The sequence below is a fragment of the Tachypleus tridentatus genome, chromosome 8 (genome assembly GCF_004210375.1).
Source record: "Tachypleus tridentatus isolate NWPU-2018 chromosome 8, ASM421037v1, whole genome shotgun sequence".
NCBI classification, from domain to species: Eukaryota; Metazoa; Arthropoda; class Merostomata; order Xiphosura; family Limulidae; genus Tachypleus; species Tachypleus tridentatus.
In genome coordinates, this window is record NC_134832.1 from 24,597,345 (window position 1) to 24,620,192 (window position 22,848).

The following is a 22,848-nucleotide window of genomic DNA, read 5'->3' on the forward strand; positions in this document are numbered from 1 at the left end:
CTCATGCCTCACTTATTACATCCCATACTTTGAAAAATATCAGTAATTCTCTCTGATGTTTGCTATTAAACACCATAAGATAAAAATATTTTAATTCTAAACATAAACATAAATTTGCATTAAAACTAGTGTATGTAAATGTTGTATGTTGATCACGATATTAAGAAGTAATGCTAAGATGGATATTTCTAGTCTCTGAGTGTTTTCAAAATATAAACAAGAAAGTCAGATCCATGTTTTATGGTCCTTGTACTAATTTTGTGTGGACATTTGTTTTTTATGTCATGAGTAATTTTTTTTATTAGCATTATTTCATTTTCAATTTTCCTTTTTAACCTAATAAGTTTCTAATTTTTACAGTTTAGTTATTTCTATAAATATATCAATTGTTTATCTATTTATATTCTTACTATTATCACTACATGAAACAGGATTGACTGTAGTTTTATTTCTAACTATGCATGCAACAAAAGCAGTTAGAAATTTGTTCGAGCTAGCTGTTGTGATTGTTGTGGGAAACAAACTTGTATTATAAATGAAATTGATGCTTATCTATTTAGAATAGATAGTTGAAAGCCTTGGCTCACTATTGGTTATAGGTAAAATATTATTAAATAAAAGAGAGAACTATTTGTACACTTAACATTATAAACAAGAGTAGCCAAGTCAGAGAGTTAAAAGTACTCAACATAGAAATTATCTGTTTTTCTTTATAATTAGTTTCATTGCATCTTAATTCTCTCAATACAGGCTCGGTCAGTTTGTTTGACAACGTAACCTCTTGTACTTGTTTAAAGTATTTATAGATTTAATACTACTAACTTTCAATATAGAGTGTATATCTTCACAAAATTTGTCAGTTTTTCAGTTAATATTATTATAGTTTTTTTATTATCTTTTGGATACAAAAAAAATCATATTTTTAGTGAAGTATTTTTAATAAACTAAAATAAACATTCTTCCATGAATGTGTTGAATATTTGTTATGAATAATTCTGTATGAAAAGGCATTTTTATGTTAAAATTAAAAACCTGTTAAATATATTTAAATTATTTCAGTAAAACTTTATATTTTCTGTTATTTTTGATACTCTTCTATCTCAAAATGGGATTGGTCACTTTGATTGATCTCATAACCACAAAAGAAAAATTGAAACAATTCTAAATTACCCTTTTTTATTCTTTCAAGAATGACTTCAAGTTGTAACATGAAACTATATTTGTTTATTTTACATAGCTTTAAGCTTGCAACAGTATACATCTATTTATAATTACGTTTGATTGTTTTGTTTCCCTTTTGACTGCCCTTTGAATCTTGTCTATCTATTACCTGCACTATAATAAGTTGTAAATCACTCTGAGCATATACAGTTCACCTTACCCTCTTGAATTAAATTACCTGCAAGCTAATACAAGCTACTTACATTGCATGCTTCATGAAACATTTTCATTACATATTTTACTTAATATAATTCTAACTAACCTAAAATGATCCTTATTTTTACATTTGTGATAGTAAATAAAGAATAAACATGAAAAAAAAAAGAAATAAAGTACTTACTTACTCAAACTTCTCTTTTCTTGCTGTTGGTTATTGGTGAAACTTAAGCCTATTTTATTTATACTAACAGTAGTAATGTATTAAATAACTTTTATTTAATTAAATAATATACCAAAGAACATAGACTAATATGTAAAAAACAGTTAATTTCCCTTAACAGTTTTTTAGCTTTCTAATTATGTGACAAAAACCTTTACTAATTCACTCAAGCTTGCCATTCTGATTCCTGTAGGAACTGAAATTGTATTATAAGTTAAATTGATGTTTATCTATTCAGAACACAACATAATACAATGTCATTTTATAAATGAAAATCTTGACTTTTTATTGGTTATAGGTAGTTTATAATACAATTTCATAGACTAATATGTAAAAAACAGTTAATTTCCCTTAACAGTTTTTTTAGCTTTCTAATTATGTGACAAAAACCTTTACTAATTCACTCAAGCTTGCCATTCTGATTCCTGTAGGAACTGAAATTGTATTATAAGTTAAATTGATGTTTATCTATTCAGAACACAACATAATACAATGTCATTTTATAAATGAAAATCTTGACTTTTTATTGGTTATAGGTAGTTTATAATTAAATGTAAGGGAGAACTATTAACAAATTCTGAAAGAGAAGATGTTCTATATTTGAAGTTCTATAACCAAACAAAATTGAAAGCTACAAAAATAGTATAGTTTGCTTGAGCAATGACAATTTTATAGTGAGTAAATTATGTTAAATTCTGTATTTTTTGAAGGAGTGCTTGATAAAGTAGAGAAGAGAAGAAGCCTAGAGAAAATATGTCATGTGTGAAACAAGGGAAAGTCAGTTTTTATTTTTAAGTATTGCCTTATAGAATTAAGAACTTAAAACTTGTATACTATTGAAATATTGGTTATTGGCTAAGATCCCATGCTGTGTTAATTAGTATAACATAAACAAAAAGTACTTTAATAAAATTTGGAATGTAAGATAATAAAATGTTGCTCGTGTGCAGTAAAGGATACTTGAGACAAGAGGGTTAATATCAGTTAATTTACAGATTGATATACACTATTCTTAGTGTAAAGCAATTTTCACATTATGAGTAAAAATATTTTTTGGCCTTATGGTTTCCATATTTCATTTGCATAACTGCTAGAATATTCTAAATGAATATTCAATGGTTTTTTCCAATAAAATGTATATTTTCTGCCAGTAACTTGAGAATGTATCTCAGAACAGCTGGTTTGGGTATTAACACTTTTACTGATAGGGAGAGAACAATGTTTCAACCTTGTTGATCTGAAGATAACCTAGAAAAGTCAAAATGTTCTCTCCTTATCAGTAAAAGTGTTAATACCCATAGCAGCAGTCCTGAGATACATTTTTATTTCAAGTGAATTTCTCATAATAAAGAATAACTTGAAATAGGCAGTTTTGGGTATAATGTAATTTCTGAGGTGATTCCTCACCTATCTGCACAGAATAGCTATATCCCTTATGCATCTGCCTAATAGATTAACATCCCATGAGCCTTGAGTTAATCCCCACATAAAATTTACTTGTTTAACTGTCTCATTGCAGGCTTGGTGGATTTTACTGACCATGAGACGACTTTGTACTTGTTTATAAAGTTTTTATAGGTTTCATACTACTAACTTTTAATATAGTATGTATAACTTTACAAAATTTGCAGGTCTTTCAGTACCTGGTGTAAATCTTTCACATACATATGTTTTCAGTGAAATATTTTTAATAAACTAAAATAAAGATTTGTCCATGAATATATCAAGCATTTGTTTTGAATAGTCTGTGTGCAAGGTGATTTTCATCTTTAGATTAAAAATACATTACTTCATCCCAAAAATCTAAAATTTCATTTGTGCAGTCTCTAAAGCCTCTTATATACATTTTAAATGCTTGTTTTCAGTAAATCTTTATATTTTGTTTGTTATTTTCTCTACCCTAACTCTATCCAAGCTTGGTCAGTTAGACATACCTCATAACCACTAAGAAACAATCAAAATAAATCGAAATTTCTTTTTTTTTCTTTCTAGAATGACTTCAAATTGTAAAATTAAACTCATTTATCCCAGGTAGTTTTAAACTAATAACAGTTTACATCTATTTATAATTAAATTTTATTGTTTTATTGCCCTTTGAACTGTGTCTAACTAGTATTCGTGCCATTATAAGTTGTAAATCACTTGGGGAACATGCAGCTTATGTTATATTATAAAATTAGGTTACAAGCTACTTGCATGTGTGCCTCTTGGAACATTTTTATTATATTATTATTTATTTGTTTTTACCTAATCTAACCTTAACAAACCTAGATCCCTATTTCTACATTTTAGTTTGTTTTATAATAATAAAGAATAAACATCAAAAACAAGAAAAATATCTTTTGTTTTTTTGATGTTGATGTCACTTATCCCTTTTTTTATACTGATTGGAGTGATGCATAAATAGTTTATTTAATTAAATAACACATCAAAGAACATAGAATAATAATCTGCAAAAACTAGATAATTTTTCTGAGTATCAATTTTTCAGGCTTGCTAATTATGAGACAAGAGCTGTCACAAGTTCATTCAAACTTGTCATTATTTTTCATAGGGGAATGAAACTTCTATTAACATATAAATTAACAATTCTCTGTTCAGAAAACAATGTAATATAATATGTCATGTAATAGATGAAAACCTTAGATTTCTATTGGTTGTAGATAATACAGAATTAAAAGTAAGAGATCTATAAAGAACTCCTGAAAGAGAGGGTGTGACAGGTGGGTGTGGCAAGATGGGTCTGATTTTCTATTTGATGGCTCTGTAACCAAACAAAATTAAAAGCTATAAACACTATGGTTTGTTTGAGCAATGACTATTTTATAGTGAGTAATTTACTTTAAAATTCTTACTTATTTTAGGGGTTATGAAAGAAATAGAGAAAATTGGAAGGCTACAAAAAATGTGCCACCTTTTTTATACCAGAGGAAAACCCAGGATTTTTAAAATATTGCCCTGTAGAATTAAGAACTTAAAACTTTTATACTCTTAAATTATGGATTATTTGCTATGATGTTTTACTTATTGGTGTAACACACAACAATATGTAGTTTAATATAATTTTGAACATAAGCATGTCATAGGTTCTTTTATATATATTTGGCTTCTTATCCTGTTCCTTAGGCTAATCTTTATTGTATAGTTTTGAATGACCAGAAGGACAATGAAATTAATTGACTTTTTCTCTCCCATCTTGGATTTGCTTTATGTACTGCTTTACCAGTCTGGGAGAGTCCTCAACCTTTCAAGCTCTTTCTGAATATAATTTCTCTTAATTTTTAGCATGTATCTTTTATTTCTTTCCATTTTTTTTACTCCATGAAACCCATTGATGTGCCTCACACACCTTGAATGTTTTACTCTTTAGTCCTGACTTCCAGCAATTCTCTTGCTTCTTTTCTAGATTCCTAGTCTTTGGAATCTTGTGCTTGCTTGGGGAGCAGACTCCATGTCCTCTCTTACATTATCTTGTTTTCTGTTTTCACTTTTTTTTCTTGCCACCCTCATGCATTCTGTTTCCTTCCTTCAACTTTTTTCTAAGGCACATTGCAGAGGGATCTGTTCTCTTCTATTAATAATTATGGCTTGTATCACTTCTATGCTTTGGACCTCCTTACTTGATTCTTTTGCTGTTGGGACTTGTTGTGTCAGAAAGAGCTCTTCAGAAATGTGTGAAAGCCTTCCTTTATATCAATGTGATCCTTCTTGGACTCCCTTACTTCACCCACATCTATTTAATGGTATTTTGGTTTCTTTGAAGACCAAGATTGAAGTCATCAGTCCTTTCTCTCTTTTCTGGATTCTCATCTTTCTCAACCTTGCACTTTGACTTATGATTCTATCCCTGTTCTTTCCATTCCTTTAGAAGCCTTCTGCTTCTTGTTCTATGACACAACTCAGTGTTTTGTTCATTTCTCATCTTATCTAGTTAGACTCTGTTGGTGCCCTTCTGTCTCGCTTCACCTGCCTTTGTTACTTTTCTACTTACATAGGGGTTTTTCATATTTACATCCACATCTCTCTCCACCTGTCTTCTTCTCTCATCATCCTGTTCCTATATCTGTCTTGTAGATTCAGTCTTGGATCTTTTGAGAAAACACGTCATTTAGAGGATATACGTCCCTTCTTATGGTATTTTACGTCTTGAGGGTTATCAAATTTACCTGGGAAGGGTGCCTCATTTATTGAGTTATGATTTCTTAAGTGGTTTTGGTCATTCCATGGATCTGGGTTGGAAATTTCTTTCCTATTCACTGGTCTTTTTCACATGTTCTGTGGACAATTATAGTTATTGTTTTTGACACTATTTTATATTTCATGATTACTCCATCTTCTTAAAAATGTTTTACATCCTTCAGAAATGAGTCTTTCAATTATGTGGTTTCCTTTGACATGGCCCCTTTGGCCCCTTATGTTGTCCTTTGAGTCATGTGGGCCTTCAAGAAAAATCCATTAAAATATTAATGATTAGTAAAATTTTATGCTATGCTAATTGGTATACCATAAATAAAAGGTACTTTAATCAAATTTTGAATGTAAGTCACTAAAATCTTGTGTAATGCACAATAAATGTTTTCTGGACGAAAGGGTTAATCATAATCCAATATGAAATTTTCACTGTTATTTCTTATAATACCCATTGAAAGGGCATCTGTACCAGGACATTTTGCTTTTGAACATTGGACATTCATTTTTAGGTTCTTTCCCATTTATTTTGTTTTTTCTTGCTTGTACTATACCAATGGCTTTGAAAATGTTGGCAACTTACCTCTCTCAGCCAGCCTGCATTATGCTGACAGTATAGTCTCTTCATCCCTGAGATTTTTGTGTTGATTCTACTCTTGTTTGGATATGTCTGTTGTGGATGCCTCTGCCTTTTCTCTCAACTACAAACTTTCTCACTTCTGTTCTTTTGTTCCTTATCTTTTAGCTCTATCCTTAACCCTGTGATGCCTGACTTCTCTATCAGAGAGAATGTAGCTTTGCTGTTGTCACATTTTATTACAAAAATTAAACTAGTGGTTGAAAGTGTTTGAAATTTTACAGAAACATTCTTAAATGTATGTAGTTTCAGAACAAATAAAACATTAAATTTTTACTTTTATTACAATTTATAAAAAATTATTTATTTCAGTTATTTGTCCTAATATTATGAATAGTTCACTTACAAGATTATTTTTATATTTTCTAGAATGATTGCAGTTTATAACATGGAACTATACTGAGCAGTATTAAAAAGCAACAAGTAATAAAATAAGTTGTTTCATACAGGTTAAGCAATAATGTGTTTTGCTTAACCTTTAAGCAAAAGTTATCTTGCTTATTTTGTTAACATAATAATTAAGAGTTAATTAACATAAAAATTAATCCATGAGGAAAACTCATGGTTTTAATCATGAGTATTCTCTGAAAACAATTCAGTAATTCTGATCATTTTAATCAGCACGATCATGTGTCAGTATTTAAACTAGTCAAAACTTACCTATCCCTTGCTGTTGTACATAATGTGAGAGTGTGGAAAACTTTGGTATGCAGTATACACTGTTCTTTCAGTCTAAAAAATGTTGGGTTTTAAAAGTTTAATTTCACCACAAAGAAAGATGCCATGGTTGACACAAGAAAGCAGAGACCAGGTGGTCAAGATGTTTATGACAGGGATGATACCAGCCAGGTTTGTGGCACACTTTGGGGTACACCTTCATGCACGACAATGCATGTCTGCACACGGCAAGGGTGTGTACATATTGTTTGAATATTCTGTACTGGCCTCCATATTCACCCAATATGAATCCCATTGAGCATCTCTGGGACATTCTGGATTAGTGCATCCATCATCGGGATCCTGGCTGAGTGGGACATTATCCCCAAGAGGCAGATTGACAATCTGGTGATATCTGTGCCATGCAGAATCCAGGCTCTTCTGGCAACGAATGGAGGACATACCCGTTATTAGTGTTCTGGACATTGAAATCCTGATTAAATTTTTTTTGTGTGCAGTTTCTAATCAAATTTGAATATTGTATAGTGCAAAGATATGATGATTTTATGGTATGTAGATTCAAAACTTATGTTTAACCTAGCGTATTAAAATTTTTTAACTGTATGTACGTTATTGCATTTTTTATGCCACTCAGTACAGAATTGCTTATTCTAAATATCTTCAAGCTTATAACAGTAGTCATTTGTTTATACTTATACTTTATGTTATTGTTTTATTGCCCTTTAACCTATGTTTAAGTTGTAATCCTGTCACACAAGCTGTAAATCGCATGGTGAATGCATATATCACACTATTGTGTGGAATAACATAATGCACAAGCTGCTTGATACATCACACTCTACTGTATGGAATGACAAAATGCACAAGCTGCTTGATACCTCATGAAGAAATTTTAATTATTTGCTTAGAGTATTCATCTGTTGGATGGTAGGAAATAAAACCTCATTTATAATATTTATAATTCTTTATTTTAGTATAATCGTTAAAAGTATGATGGGAAAACATAAATGTACTAATACTGAAAAGAAAGACATACTGCTTTCAAGAATTCTAACAATGTTGTGGACAAATCTCCCAGTCAGAGGCTGAGTCTCAGTAGATCATAGTGTTGTGGCTGCTCTACTTAGTACAACACCCTCACCAATACCTATGTCGTCTATGGACGATTTGGTGCTCCTACATTTCACCATGTGGTTCAATATCGAAAGCAACGGGTTCCATTTGCCTTTGCACCTGTCAGATACTCTTTTTTAAAGGGCTTTTTTGATGAGGTTGATTCCCTATGAGGAGACTTTGATCACTGTCTAGGGTCGCCTTCAAGCATAGGGGACACAAATGGTATCATTGCAGTGACTAGATGGGATTCTGACTTAGAGGTGTTCAGTCATAATCCTGGATGGTAACTTCTCACCACTGGTTGCTTGCCTAAGCATATATACTAGGTGTCCAAACCTGCAGTTCCTCTCTTCCCAGTACTGAAAAGAAAGACATACTGCTTTTAAGAATTCTAACAATAATGGTTACATAGCTCATTCTACTGCTGAGGGATATACAAAATTCGTAGATTTTCTAAAATTGGATATGATATTACTTTCCTCATGCCCCTCAGTGTGGATTCCTGTACATGGTGAGGGGACCTCCCAGGGAAGGTTCTGTTCTTTCAGTTTACCTCCTCTGGTATCTAAACATCTACCCAGGTATTTGCCGTGCATGGCAACGCATGAATGGGAGGAGAAGATCTTGGTGGTTGAGGGGTTTAACCCTAACACACCAAGTTGTCCTTGAATTCCTGTAGACAGGTAGCCTTGGGGTGGACCTCCTTGGGTCAATTGGCTGGTCCACTTGGGCTAGAGTCAACCAAGTACTAGTGTTGGATGTTCTCAACAGGTGTTGTAGACATTGCATCTGATGCTGTTGTTTGGGTACAGTGCTTGCAAAACCCTGGCATTGCTGCAGTGTTCTTGTTTGACACTTTAGTGTATCTTCTCATAGAACTCCGTGGTGGGTTGGGTCAACACCTGTAACACCTGTTGTACCTAACTTTCTTATCCTACATTCTCTTTCAGACAAATCTTTAGAGCAAATGTCTCTGTTTTTCATTCAGAAAGGACTAGAGAGACTTGCTGGTTCTCCAAGGTCAGTAACGAAGCTTCGATCTGGTGATATATTGGTGGAAACATCCATACCTCAACACACTGAATTCTTCTTGCATTCAAAGGCAATTGGGGATATACCTATTGAGGTTACACCTCATGTTACTTTGAATTCATCATAAGGAATTATTGTTGAGAGGGATTTGAAGAACATCTCAGAGTCAGAGATTCTTGCTGGTTTCTCCAGTCAGAGTTTCTGCAGTGAGGCATATCTCCACCAGCAAAGATGAAATTACCATGCCAACCAATATCCTCATTCTGACGTTTACATCACCAAGTTCAAGTGCCACCATCAAGGCAAGTTATCTTAATTGCAAGGTATGGCCATACATTCCAAACCCTCTCCAATGTTTCCAGTGTGAGCAGTTCAGTCATTCAAAGATGTCATGTCATAGTTCCTTGATGTGTGCTCGTTGCAGTGGCAAGGACCATGATGCCAGTGAGTGTTAAATGAACTCTCATTGTGTGAATTGCAATGGCTCTCACTCATCGTACTTTCGTTTTTGCCCTAAATGGTTGCAAGAAAAAGAGGTGCAGCGTTTGAAAACAACTCATAACATTACTTATCCTGATGCTTGAAAGTTGCTGTTTACCACTTGATCTTGGATGTATACTGCTGCACTGCATTCCACTACTACAGTGGGAGTGCAGACAGATCTCTCTGTGCCTCCAAAAGAATCGTTCTCAAACCAAATGAAAAGTCTTTTAACCTCTATGGTTAAAAAAGTTAATGAATCAACTCCAACACCCATCTCTGTCCCTTACATACATTCCAGCAAATCCCAATATCCACGTTCTTTGGTTCTGAGTACAGGCACTACCTCAGATACATCTTTTTTTCCCACCCCAAGATGCAAAACAATCATTCATTTACATCCTCAGTCACTGGAATTTTCTTCCAACAGCAAAGACCTGCCCAATCGACCCAGGGCAGGATCCATGGAGGTCGATAAAGACAGTAAAGAAAAAAAGACGTGGTCATAAATAGAAGGGTTCTCTACCCAATTTGCCTACACATAAGTAAAATGGCCACCTTGATACAATGGAACTGTTGAGATTTACGTTCTAATCTGGATGACATCAAAACACTGATTGCTTCTTACCATCCTGTATGTCTTTCCTTACAGGAAACATTTCTGAAACCTGCTGATACAGTCACCTTTTGTCAGTTTTCTTTGTACAGAAATAACAGGCTGTGTGATGGATGAGTACATGGAGGGCTGGCACTGTTGGTTGATGAGCATGTTCCAACCCTGTTTTTGCCACTGAACACACCTTTGGGGGCTGTAGCCATCCATGTTTCCTTGGGTCATACCATCACTGTTTGTTTTCTCTACCCATTGTCTGGAGAGAATATGATCTATTGGACCTTGGTGCTCTCATTGAAAAGTTGCCATCTCCATTTTTAATCCTAGGGGACTTTAATGGACATCATCCTCTCTGGGGAAGTGCTGATATTGATAATAGGGGTCACTCTGTAGAGCACATGCTTTCTGATCACAACCTTTCCTTTCTCAATACTGGTTCTTCTGCTTATTTTCATGCACCTAGTTAGTCCTTCACTGCTATTGATCTCTCAATTTGCTCCCCTTCACTATTCTCCCATTTTTCTTGGAGGTTTGACAATAATCCTCAAGACAATGATCATTTTTGTATAATTTTGAGAGAGACTGGCCATGGTAAATGCCACCTGTCTTGCATGCCCTGGTGGAAGCTGGATCATACAAACTGGCCCTGTTTCACTGCTCTTGCAGAACTTGACCCTGCCATCGTCTGTAACCCATCAATAGACGACTGTGTGGCAGCAGTAACTGACTGTATAATATAAGCACCTGCTCAATGTATTCCTAAAAACCTTGTCAAATTTTCTATGATATCACCGTCCATGGTGGAATCCTGCCTGCTGCATGGCACGAAAGACTAAAAAATGGGCCTGGGATACTTTCCTCAGATATCCCACACTCTTGAACAGCATTGCTTTCCAGCAGGCCTGTGGACATGATTGGTAGGTAAGATGTCAAAGCCAGAAGGAATCTTTGATTAAGTTCACAACCAGCATATCTTCTACTACCAGTTCCAAATTCATATGGGACAAGATCAAAAGGTCAGTGGGCAATATAATTCTGTACCCCTCTTGATCTTGCTCTCTGATGGCCAGGAAGTAGCTGATACTCGGAGCATCGCCAAAACTCTAGGTGAAAGCTTTTGCCAGGTATCTAGCACTTCTGCTTCTCACTCCACCTTCTTAGTCATCAAGACTTGGGAAAAGTGATCACCTCTTTCCTTTTGAGCTGATTGTTTCTGTGACAATAATTGTCCCTTTACACTGGTGGAACTCAAACTGGCCCTTCATTGGTCTGGCAGTACATCAGTTGGACCTGATGATATACACTGTGAAATGCTGTGTCATCTATCTCCTGCTTCTCTTACTATTCTTCTAATTGTTTTTAACCAGATCTGGCAGGAGATTGTATTTCCTGATGCCTGGTGCCAGGCTGTTGTTCCTACCTTTCTCTGTGCCTGGGAAGGATCCAAATATTCCTTTAAACTACCATCCAATTGCTTTGATAAGCTGTCTCTATAAGACCTTAGGGAGGATGGTTAATGCTCATCTTATTTGGTTCCTTGAATCAAACATCTTTCTCTTGCCCACGTAGTGTGGGTTCCAATGACAGCTCTCCACTGTGGATCACCTGATTTGACTTGAAATGTCCATAAGAGAAGCATTTTTCAAATGACAACATCTTGTATCAATATTCTTTGACATTGAGAAGACTTATGATACAACATGGAGATATGGCACATTTGGGTTACATGCCCATTTGGTCATTTTTATTAAACTTTTTTAATGGACAGGAGATTCCAAGCTTATGTGGATTCAACACTTTCCCCTTCTTTTCTACAGGAACTTGGAGTCCTTCAGGGCTGTGTTTTGAGTGCCACTCTTTTCAGTATAAAGATTAATGCCATCTTCTCATTGTTGCAAATGGGCTCTATGTCGATGACTTTCACATATCATGTCAGTTGTTGAACTTGAGGTGTATTGAGCAGCAGCTACAGACTGCCCTTATTTGTTTACTGAAGTGCACCACAGCAAATGGCTTTAACTTCTCTCTCTCCAAAACTCTTTGCATGCATTTTGCCACCAATGGAGTATTCACCCTAATCCTGAACTCTATATCAGTGAAGTTGTGTTGCCTGTGGTCCCTGAGACAAAGTTCTGGGGGCTAAACTTTGACTGTAAGCTGACCTTTATACCACACATCAAGCAGTTATGGGCCAAATGTACAAGAACACTCAACATCCTCCGTGTTCTCTCTTCCACCACTTGGGGAGCTGATCAATGTTCTATTCTAAAGATGTATTGTATCATTCTCTTATTTATTGACAACTCGACTATGGATCACTGGTCTATGGCTGTGCAAGAACCTCTGCCTTAAAGGTGCTGGAACCCATTCATCATCAAGGGCTTTGGCTCTGCACTGGGGCTTTCTGCACTTCCCCAGTTCAGAGTTTATACACAGAGTCTCATGAGCCTTTTTTGCACCTCCACCATTTGTAACTGCCTTTACTATATACTTTGAGACTTCGTTCCTTACCAAAGCATCCCACCTGGGGTTGTGTTTTTCTTCATCGGTGGGCCATACTTTTTCAGAACAGACAATCTGCCATTGCTCCTTTTGGCCTTTGTATCCAGGTGCAGTTGGATGAATTGGGTCTGCCCTTGGATAACATTGCTGTATCCACTGGTCAACCTATCCCACCATGGCTTTTTACAGTCCCCAAATGTGGCCTATCTTTAAATAATCTGAGAAAAGCAAACACTCCTAATTGGAAATACTGTCTCTTATTTGCTGAACATCTTTCAAACCATCCTTCCATTCCTATTTATACAGATGGTTTGAAATCAGGTGACTGTGTGGGCTCTGCTATGGTTTGTCGTGGTTCAGTGGTTGCACACAGAATCCCCTTTACAGCTTCTGTGTTCACTGCTGAACTTACACCATTTCTCTTGCCCTGGATCACATAGAAGCTAAACAGTACTCAAACTGCACTATTTATACTGATTTGCTTAGTTCTCTACTGGCTCTGAAATTGCTTCACATAAGTTCACATCCTGTTCTCACCAATATTCAAATCTGACAGGCCCATTTCTCTTTAACATCTACTTCTATTCAGTTTTTTTAGATACTGGGCCATATTGGCATTTATGGGAACAAGCTCTTTCTAACACTGCAGCTAAATCTATCTGCTATGGCACTATCACTGCTGTGCCTGTTCCATACATGGACTATGGTCCTGTATTCAAAGCTCGGCTCCATACCAGCTGGCAGTTGACTTGGGGTGAGCAACGTGAAAACAAGCTTTTCCAAAAAAAATTTTATATATTGGACTTTGGCGGTCTTGCTTTTGTAAGGATTTGAAAGAGGAAGTTGTTCTAATTAGACTAATGCATTGGTCACAGTTTTTTAACTCATTGTTTTCTTTTATCTGGAACTGATGCACCAGGTCACAATAAGCCACATTTTACTTTCTTGCCATTGTTACAAGTCTTTTAAAACTTTTATTACTTTACTTTTTGAAAATGGCCATAACGTCAAATAACTCAGAACCAGGACTGGAAAGGCCAACTTAAAGTGAGTGATGGTGGTTTTTGTGCTTAACTGTTGGTCTTCCTGGTGAGTAATGATAATTATGATTATGCTAGAGAAAGTCTTTTACAACTTGTATTATTGCAGTTTTTCTTTTAATGTTGTAGACTAGATGTAAACATTGGTTTTATACTGTTTGTTTTTTTAAACTTTGTTTTCTTTTACCTTAATTTTCTTTTATAAACTTTACTAAATTTACTTTAATTTTAACTTTTTACCAGATGTTTGGTGCAAATAGCCTAGCTGTTTTGTGCCATAAAACACCAAATCAACCAACTAACCCACTCCTTATGTCATTCTGTATTACTGTTTCAGGTTTGGTGCTGATTGATCAAGAATTCATTTAATTTTTGTTGCTTTGAAACTGCATGTGTTAAAATCTTTTTATTACAGCAGGAAAGCTTTGTTTTAACAATGGATTAAGTTACCAGCACACATGCTTTAATTATAATCACACCTTGCATGTTGTTTTGTGTCATGTATGTGCTGTCATGTATAATTTTTTCTTTAAATTTTCAGATATAACTTAATATGTCTAATTTTTTCAGTTTAGATACTTTTATAAGTATATACATATAAAAAGCAAGAAATTTAACACTTGCTTTGTTTGTGCTGATGAAGATGATGCACCTTAACCTCATTTTATTGTAACAATTTTGATGTACCATAAAAAACATTTTTCTAGATTCAAATATCCATTTTGTAACACAAATTATTATTATACAGAAGAAATGTACTCTAATTTAACAGACTTTCTATTTAAGTTACAAAAGGGTTAAAATACATTTAGCTGATTGAGCTGAACTCCACACTGTCAAACAATAAAACCCAGACCAAATATTTCAAACCCTGTTGACTGAGCAAGCTAGCCTATAGGAAATTCAACAAAGTAGAACCTTTTTTTATTACTATTATAAGTAATCCAGTAGCATATGTCAAAGAGAATTATTAACATTTTTGGAAAACTGATTATGGCAGGAGGAGCCTGACACATGAGTTTGGTTTTGTTTATGTCTTGGCAAACCAAAACACTTGAAGAATAAAAATTTACAGTGTGACTCATTATTTATCTATAGTATAAGTATATAATTTTTGCCAATCTTAGAAGATCATATAAAGGTAGAAGGAAAATGTAAAATAAACAATTTAGAACAGTAAATTTGCTTTATTAAATTTTGAATGTAACTATAAAATGATTGTCATGCACATGTTGATCTCATCATATACCTAGGGGTAAATGGAACAAAAGGATGGTTCTCTTTGCAGAAGAAGCCAAATTTAATTTTTTTTTTGGCAAAATTTAATATTTTATTCAAAGGCAGATAGGAGAATGTTACTGTGGCCAACATACAATATCTTCATCTAGGCATGCTGGGGGACTAATACATTTGTGAGTTACATCTCTGTTTATAGTATTAGAAATCTATATAAAATTGATGGCACAATGAGTGGGGAGTTTTCTAAAATGATACCTAGAAGAAACAGAAAGCCATTGGAACACTACTCTCTAAGATATGTTTAAAGAAGTTCCTGATATGAATGTTTGTGTGGGCTTATATGGAAGTTAAAATGGTCAAACAGTAAACAAACAAGTTTGTATTAGTTGATGGGAATATTACAGGACATTTGGAACAGTGTTCCTCAATTATATTATATACACTTATGCTAGTATAGAAACAGATTGTACTTCTGTTTAAAAAAAAATACAAAATATTAATGTGTTGTATTAATGATAACTTGGCCATTTACTTACAGTTTCTCATTGATTGTAACTCATGCACTTATATCACTTCTGTATTTCTACAACTGTTTCCAGTTATGTGTGCCAGATTTGATGTTGAAAGTAATGAATCTAGTTGAGAAAAGGCATTGATTTTGGAAAAACCTCAATACATTTTGACAAAAATCATATTGGAATTCTATCTTATAATAGGATCTAACAAATCAATAATGAAAAATTATTCATTTGTACGTATGGATGAATCAAAACACTGTAATTATTTTTAGTGAGAGATGGCCATACAAACACAAATATTAAATTTAACATTATAGACAGTGAAACAATGAATTAAAGTTACTCACAGATTAATAAGGAGCTCATTACTACTGTTCTGTTAGGATATTTATTAAAATGACGTACATTATTATGTTTTTAAAATATTCATTAGAATGACATACATGATTGTGTTGTTAGAATATTTATTAGAATGATATACATAATTATATGAAAGTGCTCCTTCTCTACTGTTTATCAAATGTTTTTAACTGTAAACTTGGATATGAAAACTTATGACTGCATTACTTGCTAGTAATATTCTTTATTACAAATTGCACAATACTAACTGTAGCAACTGTGTACTAAAGTTTTCCCTTCTCTGTATTGTTAAAGAATAGTTCATTTTCAAAGAAAGACAAACAGAAAATATTAGTACAAGGCATTGAGTAATTCTGGACAAATGTTTGTGTTAGTAATTACTAATCATAGTATATTTAATGCATTAAAAATTTAGAAAAAGTTAACATTTTTAAATTTTCTTTTTTGCTGGGAAGTTCTGCACAAGAAAAGTGTCCGAATTGTACTCTTTAGTCATATACAATTCATTGCATCAAAATGATGAAATGTACAGAACTCCAAATTTTAATAAATTTTATTGATATAAACTGTATTATATTTTTATATATCAAAAGCTGTACCATTAATTGAAAGAAAACACAATAGTTTTTAAAAACTCCAGTTTCTCAGTACTACATTTGTAAAGTTATCTTAATTATGTAATCGAACCTTTACATACAGCTCTAGTTAGGCCTGGCATGGCCAGTTGGTTAAGGCACTCGACTCTTAATCCGAGGGTCACAGGCTTGAATCCCCATCACACCAAATATGCTTGCCCTTTCAGCTGTGGGGGTGTTATTATGTGATGGTCAATCCTACTATTCGTTGGTAAAAGAGTAGCCCAAGAGCTGGCATTGGGTGGTGATGACTAGCTGCTTTCTGTCTACTCTTAGAATGTAAAATTAGAGACGTTTAGTGCAGGTAGCTGTTGTTTAACTTTGTGCAAAATTCAAAACAAACCAAACCAGTTCTAGTTGAAGTTGTGTTCTTGTTGTGACAAGAGCACTTCTGTTTAAAATTGTGTTCTGTTGTAACAGAATGGCTGTTGTACATGCAATAATTGTTCTTTTAATTATCTGAATCTTGAATATTGAAAGTGTAAATTTTTTTTTATGGTTGGTGGTGCTATTCAGTAGATACCAAAGGAGTTTTGGCTACATACATTGGTACTGACATACATGTCATATACATTATAACAAGAATGATTCATTAGTCAGGTATTCTCAAAGCTAACAGTATTTTTGGCTGTAATTTTAATAATTCCTAAGCTTAGAATGGAGAAATAATACTTTAAAGGGTAATATATATAGGTGTTTTATTATTATAAACATTATAGCAAGCAAAGTATAATGAAAATAATTACAATGAAAAATAGATCATTACTTACAAAATACATAAATTTTTCAGTCAGTTACTTACATGGCTTATTGATAAACAAAAAGGATTGTGTATGTAATAGTGTACATCCAATATAATAAAGAAATGCTGCCAATCCAGAGAATGAATAGTACTCAAAATAGGAAATAATGTTTCACAAGTTTTTCCATAAAGAGAGTTTTTATGTACTAATTTTTTTTAATTGTAGACTTTATTGTAAAAAAACAACAACCAGTGAATACATACTTGTATAAATTAAGGTTTAAAATTTCATTACTAATCTTTTTTAATTGTAACGTTAAAGTCATAATGGAAATTGTGTGTGGAGGTAACACCCAAAAGTGTTGGGGATATCCCTTCTATCAGGCAAAATCCAAACACAGGTGAAAAACTAGTTAGCAGTCATGTAACTAATAATATATCTGAAGCTAGGTTTTTTTACATATGTACACACATATACAGTTAAAAAGAATATTATAGTAAACTTTATTTCAAAAGGCAGAAGACTTTCAAAATGTCACCTCTACACTTGTGTCTCCACAACAGGCAGTTGCTATCCATTCTACAAAGTTTCATTATATTAAATTTATTTTTTTATTGTCAAAAGTGTAATCTTTTAAAGGATGGAAAATATTTTCTTTTTTATTAAATACAAGTTGGTTTGAGGATAAACCTTTAAGATTTTCATAAATATGTAAATGGGATAATTTACAAGGTCATTAATAGAATGTTCTCTGAACATTAAACAAAATTATTATTGAAATATAATTAAATGATACTGAGATTACATTTGTAACAGGTTAGAACTACTATAGTTTTGATTTTCTCTTTACAGATGCTAATAATCAGGATTTTTAAACACTTTTTACCAAATAGTTGGATTTATTGTAATTTTAATCAAAGGTTGTAATTTTTCTCAAAGCCAGTTTTAATGCAACTTATAAGTTTTGGTTGTGTTTGCATTTTTTGATATATTAGTCCATTAGTTTACCACGTTCTGTGCTTACTGAACACGCTTTGTCTAAACTGGAACAAGGAGATAAACGTACAGTTTTTCTTGGTCCCTTTTCTCCAGTGGAGAAAATAACAGCAAGCAACAGGTGAGTAGGCACAAGCTGATCTGTTAAAACTGATAGTAAATTAATATTTGAACATTTGAGAAAATTGTAACATGAGCATCAGATCATGTGATTGAGTTTTTTTATATTGTGAAAGTTCACTAAATATAAAAAGCAAGTTACAGATAAAGTATTGAATGTGGAAATGTATACAGAATAACTTTTATTAGTTCTTAAAGTTTGATTTATTAAATGAGAAAGAAAGCTTAATGGACTATTTTCAGCTAAACAGGTATTTTTTAAATTTTAATTACACAAACATTTATGTTAATTTCCCAAAGAAATACCTAATGCAGTATTTCCCTAAGTGTGGGAGACACAAATAATATCTTTGGGGGCGTGAGCAGTCGGGGTAGAGTCAACAGTGCAATAATACAAAATTAAATATTTTGTTATGCTTTTATTAAATGAAAATAATAAATTATTAGCTACTGCTCACAAAACATTTCTGGTATTTTTTGTGCCTTCTACTTGAATTTCTCTTATTCGATTGTTTTCATTTTATGAGATGAAACATAGAAGCTCAAAAACCAAAGAATAAAACATGTAGTAAAGAAAAAAGTAGATAAAAGGCATCTATAGTAGCATGTGGAACAAACTGAAACTAAGTTGTTGCACAGTATAAAGTGAATGCCACGTTGTATTGAAGGCAGACTTAGCTAAGTATGCAGAAACATCTTAATGCATGTTCACCAGGTGATAAGTATTTGGTTTTGAATGAACTGCACATATTTTAAACCTAAGTAAGTCAAGAAAACCCATATCAATTACATTTAATGTACTAGTAATCCACTTAGTAAATTACATGCACTTTAAATGTTGATTGTGTGAAATACATCACAAGTAAAAAAAGAAGTTGAAATTGAAGCCATTCATCATGTAATGAATGACAATGACAGTATGCCATTGTGTGCCAAGTATGTTGCATGTAAAAGTTTGATTAAGCAAAATCAGGTAAGGTTATTTGAAAAACCAACATGCTGTCTAGATTCCTCAGATAAAGATCATTCTAACAATATCAGATTTTCAGCATTTGATGAGATGTTTTTGAGGAAAGTTCCAGACAGACAAATGCTTGCATATTATTTATATAGATTACTACAATTGGAAAATGCTGAACTAATGTAAGGATAATATTTCCAGAGGCATGCATATATTGTTGAAATAAACACTATTTAAGCATTACGCTGATATTTTGATGAATTAAATTATGTATATGAGAGCAGTATTGAAATATAAACATCTAATTCTAGGTACTACATTAAATTACCAATATGTACATGAAGGTATTGTTTAAATGCTCTTCTGTTAGATTACAGATAATGAGGGTATTGCTGAAACTATACAACTACCACATCAGTTTGATGCCAAGGTTGTCTCATTTTTCCGTGTGCAGAATGTGTTCTAAGTAAGTTTCTCAAAATCTTTCTACATGTGTTCTTTCAGTATTGAATAGCAGAATATAATTAAACATAAAGTAAGTGTACTGAATGTTGTTTAACTTACTTGCTATACATATACAGTAAAGGTTTTGTAAAGTAGAAAATTGAAATTTTCAAACAGTATTGGTTCAAAAGATTTTCGAGGTATTTGTGATACAGGAAGGGGAAGCAATCCAGAGAAAAGATTCATTGCAATTTTTGTTACAGTAAAGATTTATCTGACCAAACTTACTATTTTTCTTAATTTTATACTTGATCTCCTAGTTTATAAGAGTCAATGTTAATTCAGCATTGTACACCTACATATGTGGATTTTGTGTTTGCATTGTGTTCTAGAAACAAATGAGGTGATGCTGTTCCATCCCATCATAGGCCAAACATTATATATGCAAAAACGGCTCATTTGGGTTGAGAAAATATTTTACATAGAAGAGCGAACAACGTTTTGACCTTCTTCGGTCATTGTCAGGTTCACAAAATATTTTCTCAACCCAAACGAGCCGTTTTTGCATATATATTTCTCTACAAGTGAGTTTTCTCAACATCACTGATTAGGCCAAACATTGATTTTATTAACATGACAGTTGACCATATTTTCTGTAGTTTCCAATACATAATGGAAGATCTTGTAAATAAGAATCCCATTTCTAACTATTCCCAAACTTAAAAGGAAAATTAGATTCATTATGATATCACCCATTGTTTGGTTTGCCCTTTTGTGAGTATTTATGGCTGAAAATATAAGAGGTAGCTGGAATTGTTTTGGCCTTGACTTGAAAAAAAAACAAAACTATAACAGACTGCCATGTTTGTGTAAATGAGTATTCACAGACAAGATTTCTCAGTAAATGTCTCTATACCTTTGAAAAAACTTAAGTAAACATTTTGTTTCCTTCATATAAATGTTATGAGTTTTCTTTAAGGAAATCATAACTAAATATATTTATGTTTCAAATAAAAAGAAAATAATGTAAAGACATATTTTTAAAACATTAAAGATTAGCCCTTAATTCCCCATCTACCAACAGTTCTACTCCAAAACAGCTGGATCCTGACTGCTTAGGTTCGGTTTTTTAATGTGAAATTGTTACTGTTGTAAAATTAGCTATATGTTATGTTTTATGCATAGAGATATCTTGAAATTATTAAATTTGTGTACTTTTGTAAGGTATGGACTGGAATTTTAAAGTAGATTCTATACCTAACTGAAGAGTAGATAATTATGTTCATTGTTTCTTTTTTGGTGATATCCAATCATTTATTAAAACTTGTAAAATTTGAACTTTTGATGATAAACTATAGTTTGGTTTTCTCAAAAGATGAATCAGAAAACTGTATTAGAACTGCTTATTTTTTCAGGCTAGTCAAGCAAGGGTTTCAGAGACTTGTTATTAGCCAACGTTCATCATTTGGCTCAGAAGGAGGTAGCTTTGCTAATCCACACCCACGATCTTCTCCCAGAATTCCTCTGTCTGCAGGTTTTTTGCTTGAACTGCTTCATTCTGTGTATTTTTGCATGTATGTTTGAAGATCTTTATACATGTACAGTTACATATTTTATATGAATTCTAAAATTGATAAAATTATTTTTAGACTAATTATTTCTATAGGAAATAATTAATGGAATTTGCTATTTTTAACATGTATTTGTAAAGCGAAGTCTTAGATATTTTTTATTTTACAGTTAAGCTCTCTTGATATGTGTGTGAAAATTAATTGTATGGATTCTGAATATTTTCTCAGTAGTTCTATTTGATAGTTAAATAATACTATTTTCAGTTGCACAGATTATGGAATAATTTCAATAAATAATTTATATTTTTTTATAAATTTAAATATGTAGATAAAGAAATTTTATGTGCTCTCAAGCATTCATTATACTTAGTTTAAAAAATTATAGTTTTTAACTGTGCTTGTGAAAAAAAATGTGTGTATCTGTTAGTGTGAAGAAACTGCATAAGATTATTATCATATCTAAAAATTATCTTTTTAAAACTGTCAATTTGTACTTTTTGTAAAACTTGTGTTTGGTTTTCTTTTGGCACATCTCTTAAAAATAAATGAAGCTAGCACTGAGACATTTGGTGATAAAATACACATTAAATATTAAAATTTAATGAAGGAAGTTGTTTAAAAAAAGGTTAAGATGAAAAGTAAGAACAATATTTAAAATGCACAATAAAAAACTTTGTATGATTAATAGTAAATATTAAAATATTACATTTCAGAAATTTTATAAGGAAAAGGTTTAACTCGCTATAAATTTCAAGGATGGTAAAATTATTATATGTAAGAAATTAATATTATTTTTTTCCAAGGCTGTGTATTAACATCAGCTAGCTCTTTATTTCCAGTTAGTAAAGAATATTTTGATTTGTAACACAAAATGTGTATTGGCTCATTAACCCTTATACAGGGGCCATCATCAATTGATGCTGCTACCTACAACATTCTTGCAGTTTAATAGTTTAATATTCAATTCACTTTAGTAATAGGTTCATTTAAAACTATAGTTTTTGCCATTATATCAAATCATCTGTTTTAACCATGTGTTTTGCAAGTAAAGAAAAGACATGTATAACTTTTGTGTTCATTAAGATGAAATTTCAGGTTGTGATTAAATTAACCAATGTATTTTTTATTGCATTCACACCTAGTTTGATATACATTGTTTTATCCAAGATATTTTTAATCTTTAGTATCAGGAAATATTTTTTAAGTTTGTTAATTGGTTTAAAAATGTACATAATCTTATGTGCTAAACTGTATTGATTTAGCTAATTTCACTTTCTTTATATATGATATTACTGTATTATTAATTTTATTATTGTATACAGTTTAATTTAATGTATTGCTTAATAAAACTTGAATTATAGTTTTACTGCATTAT

At 32.5% G+C, this 22,848-nt stretch overlaps 1 protein-coding gene across 6 annotated transcripts in view; it reads left to right on the forward strand.

The window, feature by feature from the left end:
* The window catches only part of LOC143258690 (hyccin-like), a 76,958-nt gene that overhangs the window by 31,004 nt on the left and 23,106 nt on the right, over nt 1-22,848 (forward strand). For all 6 annotated transcript variants that reach the window (XM_076518107.1, XM_076518111.1, XM_076518106.1 and 3 more), the window contains exons 7-9: nt 18,377-18,498; nt 19,829-19,924; nt 21,318-21,476. In XM_076518107.1, the coding sequence (XP_076374222.1) occupies nt 18,377-18,498; nt 19,829-19,924; nt 21,318-21,476 (377 nt within the window). The remainder of the gene's footprint in view (nt 1-18,376; nt 18,499-19,828; nt 19,925-21,317; nt 21,477-22,848) is intronic.